This window comes from Phaethon lepturus, unplaced genomic scaffold (assembly GCF_000687285.1).
Source record: "Phaethon lepturus isolate BGI_N335 unplaced genomic scaffold, ASM68728v1 scaffold7712, whole genome shotgun sequence".
In the NCBI taxonomy this organism is placed as follows: domain Eukaryota; kingdom Metazoa; phylum Chordata; class Aves; order Phaethontiformes; family Phaethontidae; genus Phaethon; species Phaethon lepturus.
In genome coordinates, this window is record NW_010525463.1 from 52,794 (window position 1) to 68,038 (window position 15,245).

The following is a 15,245-nucleotide window of genomic DNA, read 5'->3' on the forward strand; positions in this document are numbered from 1 at the left end:
TCATACGTGTTACAACACACTTTATCTCCACAAGGTTAGAAGCATGAAGGCTCTTACCGCAAGTGGGAGGCACTGCTACTGTAAACTGAACAGCTACTTGATTTGTTTTGAACGTCAAGCACCAAGATATCTAGTTTCATTTTTCAAATGAAGGATGTCCCTGATTCTTCCCATTCTGTACTAAATAAAAATTCTTGCATCATAGTAAAAAAAATTTTTTTTTTTGTATCTTACACAGTTGTATTCATGGCTAGAGAGCATTTAGCCATCAGCTTTAGCACAAAATACAATTTCAAAGTATTGTATTCCTATTTTTTTCTTCACAGCTGTTAATACTAATTTCAACTAATTTGAATAAATCTCAATATAATTGCCTTACCAAATTGGAAGCAACATACTTAAGATGCAAATCAAGACTTCAGGATTATAATAATGCTTATTAAAAACAAGATTAAATGCAAGTTCATTTGAAAAAACATGCATAAATGTACATAAATACACATGAAAATATCATGAATACAACAATGAAATATAATTCACAGCTTAATGAGCATCAGACAAACATTTAGCAGATTTGTTTCCAGCTCAAAAAAATTATCTTTGCAGTGTTCAGCACATTAATCACAACTTCTGTAAAACATAAAGAATACCAAGATTATCAACAGTCACATACACTTGGAAATTAGGGGACACATGTATTGACTTGAGGTTTGTTCCGTTTGTGTAGAAGGTTTGTAAGGATTCTCCAGTAGTTACACTCCACCACTATAAAATACAACAACACACTTTCAGTTAGTTGAAGAAAGGTTAGAATAAATTCTATAAACAGGCTTAGCATGGCAAGCCCAGTTGACTGCTTTCCTCAAAGAGGTAGAATTAAAAATAAAGATACAAGCAATCTTAAGTAGAAAATGTTTAGGACTAGTTACTAGAGGTATAAGACTTTCAGATGAACGGCAACTTCAAAAAAGACTCAAACTGTTCAATTTTAGGAAAGCATACAAAGTAATAAGTTCCCCTAACCCATCACAAAAGGGCAATCAATAGATGTAAACTGTAACACGTCCAAAATGTAAAAGATTATGTATTTTTATATAATCAAATGAATACATAAAACACATTGCCAGACAATATAATTGAAACTATAGCTGGATTAAAAAAAACTTAGCTGGACTCACAAGAGGATCGGTCATGTACACATTTGAAACCATTTGCAGTTTTGTTAGCAGAACAGGCTTTTTCAGTGAGATTAGAATTTTTTTTTTTTTTTTTCAGAATATACGTTAAGCACTAACAAAGATTCTATGATACAGAGAAACCTTCAACCATCTGTTTACTCCATGACTGTAGACTGAAATTTCATGTTTCTCAGAAAAACAGTAGACCAATGCAAAATTGAACCAAATGCAATCGAGCACAAAGATGTTACTTGACTGTTCCAGTAGGCAGTCTACTCTCTATTCTTGCAACACTTGAGTGTAGCAGCAAAATACCAAAACAGATTACCTTCAGCTTTGATTATCTATAAAAGGAGATGGTATTACTACTTTTTAGCTTACTCATCTCATGAAATATGTAACATTATAGCTGTGTGCATAATACAGATTTTGCAAGTACACAGCTATAAATGTTCTGATTAAAAACACCTTTCCTAAAGTGTCTGTTATTTGATGGAGATCCAGACCTTAATTAGCCCTTGAACCTCTGTTGGTGGATCAATGATCAGGTGCTGGGCCAGTGGGTACTATTCACACAGCAAGTTCAACAGCACATAGCTGGATGCACCTCTTCTATGAATACGGTGACTCATTTGCTTAAAGACATCTTCCATGTAACTCTACAATCCAACTCTGAAATGTTTTAGACTTCCCATCACTAGCATCTCCCTACAAAAAGGGTGCGTGTGTGCATTTTCATGCACATCATACACATCCATCTGTAGATCTTGAAAGAAAAGTAGAAATAGAATACTTTGAGAATACATGATGATTGAATCTGGTCCCAGTGACTGGAAAAAAGCAAATGCCATACCAATTCTCACAAAGATGATGCTGGGAACTACAAGCCAGTAATCTTCACTCCAGCATCTGGGTTTATTATGGAACAAGTTTTCTAGAAGCATTTCAGGTCATGTGAAGGACAAGAAGGTGATCATGAACAACTAGCACAGATTTACCAATGGTAAATCATGCTGAACCACCCAGTTGACTTCTATTGACAATAACGGTAGCTCTGCAAAAAGCATGGCAAGAGCAGTGGATGTGATTAACCTTAACTTTGGCCAAGCCTCTCCCATAGTGTCCCTACAGTCAAACTGGAGAGATAAAGACTGGATGGGTGGAACACAGGGTAGGTGACAAACAGGATGGACTGCTAGATTCAAAAAGTAGTAGTCAGCAGTTCAGTCACTGTGTATTGAGCCCCACCCGAGTACAAGAAAGACACTGACAAACAAGAGCAAGTCCAGAACATGGTCACTGAGATGGCTGGACACCTGGAACAGATGTCACAGAGGGAAACACAGCACTGAATTTATTTAGCTTGAAGAGAAGGCAGCTAACTGCTGTCTTCAACTACCAAAAGGAGGGTTACAGATGACAGAGTCAGACTCTCTTCTCAGGGCCCACAGGCACCTGTGTTGGAGTGTGTGACAAAACTTTGATAGGGCAAGGCCCTAAGCAATTTTACCTAACGCTGCAAACTGTTAGATTACTTCAGTAACTCTAGATGAGTTACTGAAGTCCCTAACATCCTAAACCATTCTATGGCTCTGAGAAGCATCACAAAACCATACTGTGTAACCGCAAAACAAAATAGGAAGGAAGCTAGAAACAGGATGCATGTCTTGTTCTGTAATACGAAATGAAAGTCAGAAGATGTTTTCAACGCTAAATCAGAAAATTCAACTCTTTGTTAAATGTTTACTAACTGACTTCAAAGAGTTAGTCTGGTAGCATGTCCAACAGCTAAACATTGACCAACAACCAACTAGCCTCCAGCACTCTCTGTAAGATGAGAACTCCACAAACTGTCATTTCACATACACACACAGTTTCTACTAATAGGTATTAGCTATTGCATGAGGAAAAACAAAACAAAACCAAACCTCATGGGAAATTTACATCTATGAAGAACCAATTCATAGACTAAAAGAAAGACCACCTCCTCCTCTTCCCAAAAAACATATGCCCAAGTAGATGTCTGAATCAATGAAAGACTGAAGACGGATTTCCTCAGTTTCAACATGCCATCTTCCAAAGATTACTTATAGAACATCTTTCAAGGCAGAAAATTATCACTTGCAATTCCTTCTGAATTTATATTTATGAAAAAATTTAAAGCTCAATATCTTTAAAAAAATAAAAGCCTGACAGAGCATTCTTCTGCTCATTATAAAGAACACAATTGCTGCTGAAATTGAGTTGGTATTAAGGCAGACAAAAAAGACTGGGATTTTTAATATTAAGATGTTAATGAAGGACGTGGCTAATAAAAATCTGAAGCTAATAAAAAGGGAATATATGGAGTTCAAAAACAAATCCAAGTCTTAAGTCTCAGTTCTTAAGAGACCTTCACAGGGGGCTTTCAGATTTGAGAACAAAAGAAGTGAAAAGTGCTAGACAGTCATGTAAAATGGAGCAGCTTTGTGCTAAGTAAAACATTTCAGGTTTGTTTCTTTTAATTAGTCTGCATTCTCCTTTAGAATTATGAGAGTATTGCCATGTAATTAGGTATATTAGGATACTTTATTATTTCAAGGCTTACCTTAAGATAGCCTCCAGATGATACCAACATTTTACTGTCAGGAGAAAATGAGAGGTCTGTTACCCAACCACCATGTGTTGGCTCTCCTTCATCTACAGTAACTGGGGAACAGAAGTGAAGTAATGCACCTGTTAAAATGTCCCAAATCTAAAAGAGAGAGAAGATTATGTATATAAATAAACTTAACGGAGAAAAAAGATCTCCAGTAAGGAAAGCTGGAGATTTATTTTTCTATATTAGAAGTAAAAAAACCTTGTAAATAAACATGCTACTGAAGTGACAGAATGATCCAAAAAATGAACTCTCCTCTTACAAGTGTATCATATATGGAGGATTCAATCACACATGCAGTTCACAGTAGAATTATTAGTCAATCATGTGAACCAGTTCCTCAGTATTCACAGACATAAATCTATCAATATGGTTAGAAGCTACTGTCTCATGTGGCAAACTATCTTTGCTATTTTTATCTCCCCTATGTTCACTACAATACTAATGAATTAGACACGCAGAACACAAACTATGAGAACTCTTTTGTCTGTGAACTGACTATCAATTGAATTATAAAGTAAACAGCAAGGTTAAAGCAGTACCTTTATTTCTCCTTTGTCATCTCCAGTGGCCAATAATTTGTTATTAGGAGAGAAAGTACAACACCGCACACAGGCTTCATGACCTTTCAGCTCGTGAAGAACAGATGAACTTTCAAAGCTCCATATCTAAATGGAAAACATTAGAGAAGAGTGAAAAAGATAAGTTCAAAACCAATTACGACTTTCTAAAAGGCATTAGTATTCAAAACTACATAATATTTTTTGTATATATGCATATATGTGTGTGCGTTTATGTATGTATTATACTATAGCCTGTTTTCATTACCTGAATCACACAAGAATGCATTTGCTACAAATTACTGAATCAATTGTGAGTATATTTTTTTTTCCCTTGGAATATAGTCCTTAGTGAAACTCATTCCTTCACAAGAAAGTTTAAAGCTGTTCATAGAAAAAGAGTTCATCAATCAACTTAAAGCTGTATTTAAAAATGTAACAGGACACTTCAAAAATCTAGTGGGGCAGCCCCAGAATATTAAACAGTTCACTTCTTCCTGCACCTTGCTTCTGAACAGGAATACTGGAAACTATGGACAGCACTTTCACTGGAAGTTTCAGAAATTTTTCTTAATGTAGGTTTCCAAATTAAGAATGTTAGTCTATTAACAAATCAATACAGAGAACTTCACAAAGTGTTCTGCAAAAACTTGTGGATAAAACATGGATTATATTTGTACAGAAGTCACCAGGACAGCCTCTAGTTATATCCAAGATCAATTGTGAATGAGTGTAACACCTTTAGTATAACTCAAATAATCAAATAGTTACCTCATAATAAAAAAATATAGCATCCATTTCAGGACAAATCCTTATTTTTTTTCTTTGTACAGAAAGTAACGAACCTTTGCAGTTTTGTCAGCAGAAGTAGATGAAAATTTGCTACCATCAGGTGAAACAGCACAGGAAAGAACAGCACCTCCATGGCAAGCAAAATCTTTTTCTGTGTTTCCAGTAGTGATATTCCAAACCTACCAAATATACAAGAAAAACAGGTTACTTTCATAAAACTGTAAAAAGGTTAACACACCTGCATCTTGCACAACAATATATGAGATAAAACTCAGCTACATGGTTCTAGTATGGCAAACATTTTGCTATACTTACTGGTATAGTTAAAATACATCAAGAATGTAAATCTTACTATGAACAGAAAACACAAAATTGTGTCTTAAAAGTCAGCTTACACTTTAGGATCAATTCAATAAAATGTATGTCGACACAAAGTGCAGGAAATGCCAAATGTTAGAAGGCAGTAAAATGTATTTTATGTTACTTTATTTACCTTAACAGTTCCATCAAATGACCAAGAAAGAAGTTTTGAATTTTCCAGAAGTCTAAAATCCTTGATTGCTTCCTTGTGCCCTTTTAGAAACACACATTCGCTCAACTGCCAATTCCATACCTAATCATAAAGATGAAATACATTTAAAAAAAAAATTAATGGCAAACATAAGTTAAGAAGAAAGAATTAGCTCATTGACTTTTAAGTCACAGGAATAATAAAAAGTTCTTATGGAGGTGGCAACTAATTAAAAGGTTAGATATTGAATATATCGATCATAGATGTGCTGAAGATTAAGCACACCATAGTATTTAGTAGTCAACCTATGAAAGAGTTCCCTCTAATACACACATAACCTGATTTTCAAAATTAATCTGATGCTTGAAATTCATGGGTAATTTAAAAAGAAAAAGCAAAACAACAATTTTCTAGGCACCCCAGAAGTTTTGTGTTTTAAACCTTTGATTATTACAACCAATAGACTTCATCACCTGGCAGATCTCATATTTTCCATACTTAATTAACTTGCTTTTATATTTTAAAATGTATTTTTAATGAAATACCATTTTAGTTTGCATTTTTATAACAAAATGACACTTCCATTTTTAATTCAACTATTCACTGAAAACAGAAGAAATGTAATTTTATTTTATAGAAGCTATTAAGCATTAATCTAATTTAAATGGCAACGATTTTATAGTTTTCAAATTAATACGTTTTCTACATCAAAGAAAGAACAGAAAGCAGAGGTGCTCAGATGACAATCCTGGAGGCTTAACTGAGGCACTGTCCACTGGAGGGAGCTGAGGACCCAGAAGAAAAGCTACCCACATTAGACCTGGAAGAAGGATCTAAAAGCCGATAAACTGATGAGCTGTCTGTAGGTCTTAACTGACCACAGTGATGGCACTCAAGCCAGCTTCAGATCGAAACCAACACCAAAATGGGATGCTGCACAGCTTACATGTATATCAGCAAGTAGGTAGAACTCCAATGCTGGAACAGATTTGATGACCAAAACAGTGCTGAGGACCAGCACTCACATGTGTTTTAGAGGTTTTACTTCAAACCAGCTCAAGTTCGGTTGTGTGGACTGAATGCTCACGTGAGCTGAAGCACGTGCCCTAGTTCAGGAATCCGGTCAGCATGCCTGCAACTGCTCTGCAGTGCAAACTAAAGCACAGTAAGCATAAATGACCAGGACATTCACTTCAAAAGTGCGTCCCTGAGGTGAGCTAAAATGCTAATATAGACACACCAAAATGCTTCACCGGAGCCATCTACCTTGCTGAGAGGCAGAGCTTTTTAATGTAGTTGAGACTATTTAGTGCAGCCATTCTATTTCTAGCTAGCACTGGACTGGACTAGGTGGACACACCAGCCCACTCGGAGACAGGTCTCTCTACCTTATTTGTTCAGGCAGTATAAGCAAGCCCACTGACAGACGTACCATATATAGCCAGCTCTGGGTCACATCCCAAACCCTTCACTTATGCAATCAGAACTATTGAGTTATCTTGCTTGAAAATTATTTTATTTTCACCCATCTTAAAGGACTTGGTGCTTTTCTACCATCCACAGCATTAAAAATAGAAATTGTGTAATACACACTATCATATAAAATATAGAGGCCACAGTTTCTACAGTCCCTTGCCCCAAGATGGAGCAATACACCATACAATAGTCATTTACATTATCTATAGTATAAAAGATCTTTTTAAATAAACTGTAAGTCAGTCACAACTTTTTAAAATAGTCCTCCAAACCTGTATAACTGAATCATGAGCACTTGAAATGAGAGTCTGACAATCAGATGTAAATCGACAATGCTGCACAGATGTCCTGTAGGCCTCTTGGGACTTCAGAACTTTCCCATCCAACAACTGTAATACCTTTACAATGAAGAATGCAATAATTATATTTGTTTTACGTACTTGAGGAAAAGGAAAAAAAGAACATGTACATTCTTTTTAAATTAACACAAGATTGTAAATACATGATTCTCCGTCAATTGTCTGGAACAACAAAAAAAATTCGTATTAGCTTAGTCCTTAGTAAAATGAAATACAGAGCTAAATTATTAGCACTACCTTTAAATTATTGTAATTTAGGCATCACTCACAAATGTAAAAACTTTAAAGTATTATGTTGAAGAGTATTATTGTACAAATCCATTCAAATTACTTTTCTTTAAAAAGCATCAAGAAAGGTGTTTTCCTACCATTTTTAGAATAAAATTTAAGATTTAATACCTTTATTGTTCCACTCTCATGTCCAAAAGCTGCAAATTTAAGATCCTCACTTAAGCAACAGCAGGAAATGGTGGATTCTTGAGCTGCTGTCTGCATAATAACACTGTCTGTATTTCCATTGATAAGCTGCAAGATAGGAAGTTATTACAGTATTTTTAAATTTAGACTTAAATAAATTACAATACAGAGCTAACAATGATGAAGAGAACAGTGTATCAGCTTCAAACTTCAAATTATAAGGATCAGTTACTTTCATAAGCCAATTGCTTTGAAGGTCAGTGTAACCTTCAGAATGCTCTCTGAACAGGACAAGTTTGCAGAAGGAAACACACCTCAGTATTAGAAGGCTTTTTAAAGTTTGTTTAACTACAGAAAACAGTAACACAAAATGCTACTCCCAAATTTCAAAAGCCATACAGTGAGCTCCAAGCTCAAATCCACCTTACCAGTGAGATTTTACAGCTCATGCCAAATGCAGCATAAAATACTTTAAGTGCATCCTTTAAGCATGACTTTAAACTTATTAGCACATACAATATACCAAATCTCAACTCAGTATCGCCCTCAAATCCATTCCCTGGGTGGGGAGGTTGATCTTTAGAATACAATGATTTACAAAGCTTAAGTTTAGAAAGCCAGCAGTGTGAAGTGTTTAAAAATGAACATACTGCACATCAAAAAGTGACTAGGACCCCAGTTCTCAGAGATTACAAATTATGAACGGTAAAACATCACAGTTGCAAGAAAAACTACCGTTAGAGTTGTGATAGCAGAGATAATGCTGCTAAATTATAGTCCACACGCTTAACTACAATTTGTCTTTTCAGTCAATTTCTCTTCTTGCCAAGGGTGAAAAAAATCTATTCTCTTTCTACAATGGAGTCTTCTCTCATAACTGCTCCTCTACAGGATGTCAGAATATTGTATTTAGGGCAGAAAATCTAAGCACCATCTTTCTCTAGGAAATGGTTCAAGTAAAGTTACAACAGAAATATGTTAATCATAAATAAATAGATCAGGTCTACTAATTCAAATGAGAGCCTACACCATTACATAATAGTCGCTACAGATTTTTCAATTCAGGAAGATTAAAAAGTAGCAATTATCCTAAACTGCTCCCCATACATAAATAGGTATAACTCCATTCACTGTGGTTTCTCACATCTCTTCACTGCAACAGATCCAGCTTCTCTTTTCTCACATATTATTTGTTCAAATAAATTTTAGTTTCAATATCAACTGCCTTCTGTTGGCTCAAAGTCTAATATCATTTTATTGCCAAGGCCTCATTGGAGACATTTTAGCTATTTCTACATCTATATTCCCCACTATTCAAATATCATCACCATTCCACTTAAGGTTTTTTTAACAGGATTTTTAAGTAGAGTAAGAAATGGCTAATTTGTTGACAGGCCAGACAAAAGAAGGAGGATGGAAAACAATCAGGAAGAGAGAAACAGGAGTACAGAAGAACAACAGTTTCTGCAAAGGAAGCTCTCATTCTAGCAGCAGCCTAGGAAAAGCTGAGCATCCCTAAGGCCGAGAAATAAAGGCAATGGTTGTGCTGATTAGCCAGGATTACATAGTTAGTTTACGTGTTTGCCTTCAGCCAAATTAGGAGAAAGGACATGACCCTACACAAAAAGATTATCTGCACAGTGTCCCTCAGTTCAGGGCAGCAGAATCTATCCCAATACTCACCTACCTATACACCCAGCAATAAGAATTCACAGCTTTCACAGTGCAAAACAAAGGTTCAATCCTATTCAGATGCTGCTTTGGGCTAAACATCTGAAATAGCTACTCCATGGCCAAAGGTATGGCATGGTCCACAGTAATAAGAGTGTATGTATCCTCTATTAATATCTTCTTCAGGACATAAAAGACCCATGCTCTCCTAAGGCGAGAGGCCCTTGGGCTCACACCTTTCATTCCCCCAATTTGAGATGATTCCTTCAGCTATTCCACAGTAGTTCTGATGCATTACATACATATGCTGTGTAACACCTAGTCCATATGCTGCACACATTACACGTTGCTGTGCACAGCTAAGCCACTTGGAGGGCCCACAGTCTCCCCGGTCGTGAAGACAAAACAGTTCTGTTCCCCTGCATCCAGCTTCAGTTTCAACATCAGTGTGGAAATTTCCCCTCAAATTTCATTTTTTGCTTACTAAACTAGGCAGAGTTTCTAGATACAAAAATGTTACCATACATTAAGATCATTACTGATCGTCTGCTACAGATTCAACTGCTGAAAGCCACGAACAAGCAGTTCTTTCAGTACTTTCTCAGTTTCCTACTGAGATTTGCAGGTAACATTCAAATGTACTAACATATTGAGAAATACAGCTTACTTGTAAATGCTTCTGATTGTAAATTGCTAAAATCATCACTTCACCATTGTGAAATACAACATCTAGTTCACTTTTTAGAACAGCATCAGAAGACTTGCATACTTTCTTTGTTTCCCAAATCTGTTGAAGAACACAGTATTTCATTAGTTTTATTAAAGGACAAGACATAAAACTTGCTGAAGTACCTGTAAAACAAAGTCTTATAAACTTGCAAGCAACATAGATTTTTTAAATCAGTGAAAATTATGCTTCTGCTATTTTTATTTACTAGGGAAGGTTGTGCAATTACTATAGTGATTCCAACAGATGAAACAGAACTAATCTTTTCTAGGCTGTCTCGTAGACTCCCCTATGTTTGGAGTCATAGCTATAAAGTCCGTAATTTTCTAATCCAAAGAAGAGCGTTCAAATCCAATTACAAAAAAATAACAAGTACAGATTTTTATACTTCAATTGCTTTCAAAATTTCAAGAACAAGTGTGTTAACTTGGGAGAAAAGGAAAGATTACTTTGGCAAACTATAGTTCTACTTTCACAGGTTTTAATGAGGCATTACAATTATAGATATCTATCGTAAATATTAACATGCAAATATATCTAACAATGAAAGTAGTATCACGTCTGCTAGGATCCTCAAAAAAAACTTCATAATTCCCAATTCAGATAAAATCCAGAACAAAATAGAAGGTTACAATTACTCTTGAACAGCCACTGGACTTAAAAAATCACATAGATATACAGTAAATAAAGTTAAAAAGCCAGCCCATGTAATAATTTTAATCATATAAGTGTAATTTATACAATTCAATATAACAACACACTCTATTAAAATAAACATTAAATTATAAATCTAAGTAATTTTATATTTTATAACAAATATTTAAATTGGTATTGGGTATAAACATAAATAAACACAAAACACATAATATAACTATATTATGTATATATTACAAATACTTTTATAATAAACAATTCCTTAAATGAGTAATTTAATAACATGTATATTAGCATTTTTCAAAAAAGAAAGATGTCATCTTACACGTATTGTCTGGTCATCAGATGATGTCAGAAATAAAGATCCATCTGGTGAAAACGTCACACAGTGAACCCAGCTCATGTGTCCCCTGCAATACGCTACTTTTGATAAAGATTTAATATTCCATAACTACAATAAAAATATGAAAGAAGACCTCAAATTTATTTAGATTGCATTTATAGGGAAAACAGTGCAAAACAAGAAGCAGTATACTTAATTACTATTTCTTCTAGTATTTTCTTACTTCTCATTCTGAAATCAGATGTAACAAGAACTGTGCCTGCTTATCCCATTGATAAAAGATATTGAATCCGCAGCCTCTTTGACTGCTATAATTTTAAAAGAGAAGGGGAAAAAAAAAGGAAAGAAAAAAAAATCACTTCACAGTATAAAAAAAAATACAAGTTCAACTTGACCATGTAGATTAAAAAACAAAAAAAACCCCAAACAACAATAACAAACCCAAAACTGATACTTGTACAGGCTTATTCTAGCCATGCTAGTCCCAAAGTTATTCTAGCTATTTCATTCCCTTTTAGTGAGTTGCTGCATTCTAGAGCGGCATATAGAAGGAGAGAGCGTCTGGTTTGTTTTGAATTAAGCAATACTCCTGAGAGTGACAACAGTAACTTTAAATAAATTTAGAAGACTATTCTTTTTATATAAACATGAGTTCCATTGTCCAAAATTAATTTATAACTTTAAAACATTATTTCCCAATTGATACTTTACGTTTCAGAAGCAAATGAAAATTAAAAAGAATAAGCACATTGAAAGGCTGCTAAAATAGCCACATTTTGTTTTACCTCTGCATACAAAATATTATTAAGACAAATGTAACATTTTATATTACAAATATTCTTTCCTGGTATACCGTAGCAAAGACAATCACTTACCTCAACAGAACAGTGAGACAAAGCAACTGCTACTAACTCATCACCAGGACAAAAGTCACAGTATTGGATTGTACTGTGATGACTTACGATGACTTGCGTTAACAAATCACATGTTTTAACATCAAAAAGCTGTGAACACATAATTATAACAGTTAGCATCAGTTCGTATGACTTCCCTTTAGGCAAATAGCTTATATGCTCAATAGTGTACATTCTTGAATTTAGAAGGTATTTCTCTCAGTTGACAAGTTTGTTGCCCGCATATATTCTACTTTACAGACACTTGAAACAATGGACCTTGTATCTGAAACATCCTAATGGCCTAGAATTTTATCTTTAATCATAATTTCTAACTACATGATCTGTAAGGTCCCTTCCAACACAAACCATTCTAGGATTCTGCGATTCTATACCTCAAAAAAATTATTGCAGTGAAGTACTTACCAAAAGCTTATTTTTGGCTACCACCAAAATCACGTCACCATTTCTGGACCAAGAGCAACACTTTACTAAGACCTCCACATCATCTGGTTGCTCATCTGCATTTCTGAAGAAATCTTTTATCTCAATGCTTTTCAGTTCATTTGCTGAGCGTGCTTCCCAAAGCTGCAATAAAAAGTACAGGAAATACACAAAACCTCTTTTTACCAATGTGGATAGAGGACAGGGAGAGCTAACTCCCAATCACTTCTAGGAAAGAGGAAGGCAGGGCGTAGAACACAAAAAAGCCTTTGCTACTTTCCCCAGTCAAGAAATAGCATTAGAATATTCACAAACCCAGACAGCTTAGACTGAAAGAAAGGAAGAAAAAACAACCAACCAATAAAACAAAGGGGAAAAAAAAAAAAACCAAGAACAAAAACAACAAAAAAGAGGATTATACTGTAGCAGAACACTCTCCCTGAGTTTTTCCCTCACATCATTCCAGCTACAACACTGTCTCTCAACAGAATAAAAACAAAAATAGTATCTGCTCTGCAAGTCTATCAAAGGTCCACTCACCCTAAGAAATCTGTTATACATCTAACTTTGCACTCTCATTTCATTGAGGGACCTGCCAAAAATCTACTGAATATTTCTGTTCCCTCCACTACAATTTTCCTTCTGAATGACAACAGCTACAGCAACCCTTCTTTCCTGATTTAGCAACTCTATAGAAAGGTAACAGTGTTTTAAGAATTGCAGTTCTGAAATGGCATAGTTCTGTTGCAGCCAAAGGCAATAAAAAGAATACTTACATTCTGAGGAAAAACAAACATGTTTCAATTCTCTACTAGTGCATACATGAAAAATGGCATATAGAAATTGCTTTTAACTTTTATGTCTACTGATGACTCATTTTCAGAGATGACAGAACTTTCGCTTAATCTAAAAACTTATTACCTTTTTTTTTTAAACAAGTTTCACTCCCCTTCACCAAGTTTTCTTAAAGTACATTAAGGACATTAAGTACATTTGTGAAAAGTAAAGGATTCAAAATGAGGCTAGCTAGGATTTATTTAAAATGACAGGCCCTTTTTTTTCATGGTACTGGACAAGTAATTTAAAACTCTTGCATTAAAAATGGGATCAATAAAAAACTGTTTCAGGACTTAATTCATTAAAACTGACCATGCAGACACAAAGTTTCCTTATACATATTTTGCATTTTGTACAAAAAATAACCATCATCAAAACAAACAGTTGATTTAAAAACACATTGTGTACCTTTACTGTTCCATCTGTTGAGCAGCTAGCAACATATTCATCATTTGGTGAAAATCTACAGTGATTGACAGAATTTACATGACCCATCATCGTATTTCTACAATACTTTTTGTTCAAATCCCAAAGCTGCATGAGAAATAAACATATAAATATCATTATATTTATGAATTATTCGAAGACAGATTGTTCACATTCTTCTCATGCAATGGCAACCAAAACCTCTGGTTTTTTTTTTTAATTCGTTTTACACGCGTGCTCATTAACTTGATGCTATGCCCTGAGGCTACCCCACAATTTAACTCCATCTGCTAACTTGCATGAAAACTATTAACATCAGCATTACATAGAACTAGTTAAACTTTCTGTACAGTGCAGACAAGGCCCTTAAACAGCACAAAGCTACTGAAAGTTCTTCCTCAGTCTGAGGAAAGCTTCCTCTTGCTTCTTTCCCTTTCACCTTTGAAGTTCAGAATAATGTAGCTTGCACATAATAACAAAAATGTAACACCTCATGTTAGTCTTGGACAGCCTGAATATCATCCTTGCCACATCCATACTAACAAACTTAAAAAAACATTCCATATGGGGTTTTTTTTGTTTAGGGGTCCTCCTCCCCACCCCTCACACACACTGTTTTCCAAGCCTAGAGCCCACACTTCTCTTCTCCGTTTCCAAAATCCATTTCCCTTTCTCCTATATAAAAAACAAAAATCATGCATTTGAGTGTTTAAGTGAGAGCCCAAAACTAGAACAGCCACTTATACGGTGGTCTCTGGAAAAAAAATCAGGCCCTGTTAATTATTGTGCATACTTCAGATCTGTTATTCATTACTCACAAGAGTGTCAAACACTATCTGAAATCTTAACCACATTTACAGTAGAAAAATAGTCATTTTAAACAAGTCCCTTCTAAATCTACCTGTCCCAAGGTGTCAGTCTCAGACAGCAAATGCATCTCCTGAGACATCCAGGAGGCCAGCAGGAAAGCCTCCTCTTTCCACCTTGACACCAGACCATAAGTTTTTTTGACCTCCAGTTTGCACAAGCACAAGTTCTTGCAAGAATTCTTCAGATGAGACTTCACATTACAATTAAAACACCTCACATCCTGCTGGCTACAGCTGGAAGAGACAGGTGTCCCCCCACTAACAACCTCACTCCTTGCTGTCTACACCCAGCAGTTCTCTTGCACTGGAACTGGGCAACAGAACCACTACAGGGAACTGAACGAGCAGAAAACCAATCCCACCAAACAGAGGTTTTTGTCAAGTTGACTCCTTGAACCATACCACTGCAGAATGTGATCAGCACATGCACTGCAACAAAGGCAAGAATAT

General features: G+C 35.3%; 1 protein-coding gene across 1 annotated transcript in view; it reads right to left on the bottom strand.

Moving 5' to 3' along the window:
• Positions 1 to 621: 621 nt before the first annotated feature.
• Positions 622 to 15,245, bottom strand: part of APAF1 (apoptotic peptidase activating factor 1) — a 33,898-nt gene continuing 19,274 nt past the window's right edge. The window contains exons 15-26 of the mRNA XM_010282741.1: positions 13,909 to 14,034; positions 12,646 to 12,807; positions 12,202 to 12,330; positions 11,309 to 11,434; positions 10,270 to 10,389; positions 7,914 to 8,039; positions 7,428 to 7,553; positions 5,662 to 5,781; positions 5,222 to 5,347; positions 4,359 to 4,484; positions 3,766 to 3,912; positions 622 to 765 (exon numbers count right to left, since the gene is read on the bottom strand). Of these exons, the coding sequence (XP_010281043.1) occupies positions 622 to 765; positions 3,766 to 3,912; positions 4,359 to 4,484; positions 5,222 to 5,347; positions 5,662 to 5,781; positions 7,428 to 7,553; positions 7,914 to 8,039; positions 10,270 to 10,389; positions 11,309 to 11,434; positions 12,202 to 12,330; positions 12,646 to 12,807; positions 13,909 to 14,034 (1,578 nt within the window). The remainder of the gene's footprint in view (positions 766 to 3,765; positions 3,913 to 4,358; positions 4,485 to 5,221; positions 5,348 to 5,661; positions 5,782 to 7,427; positions 7,554 to 7,913; positions 8,040 to 10,269; positions 10,390 to 11,308; positions 11,435 to 12,201; positions 12,331 to 12,645; positions 12,808 to 13,908; positions 14,035 to 15,245) is intronic.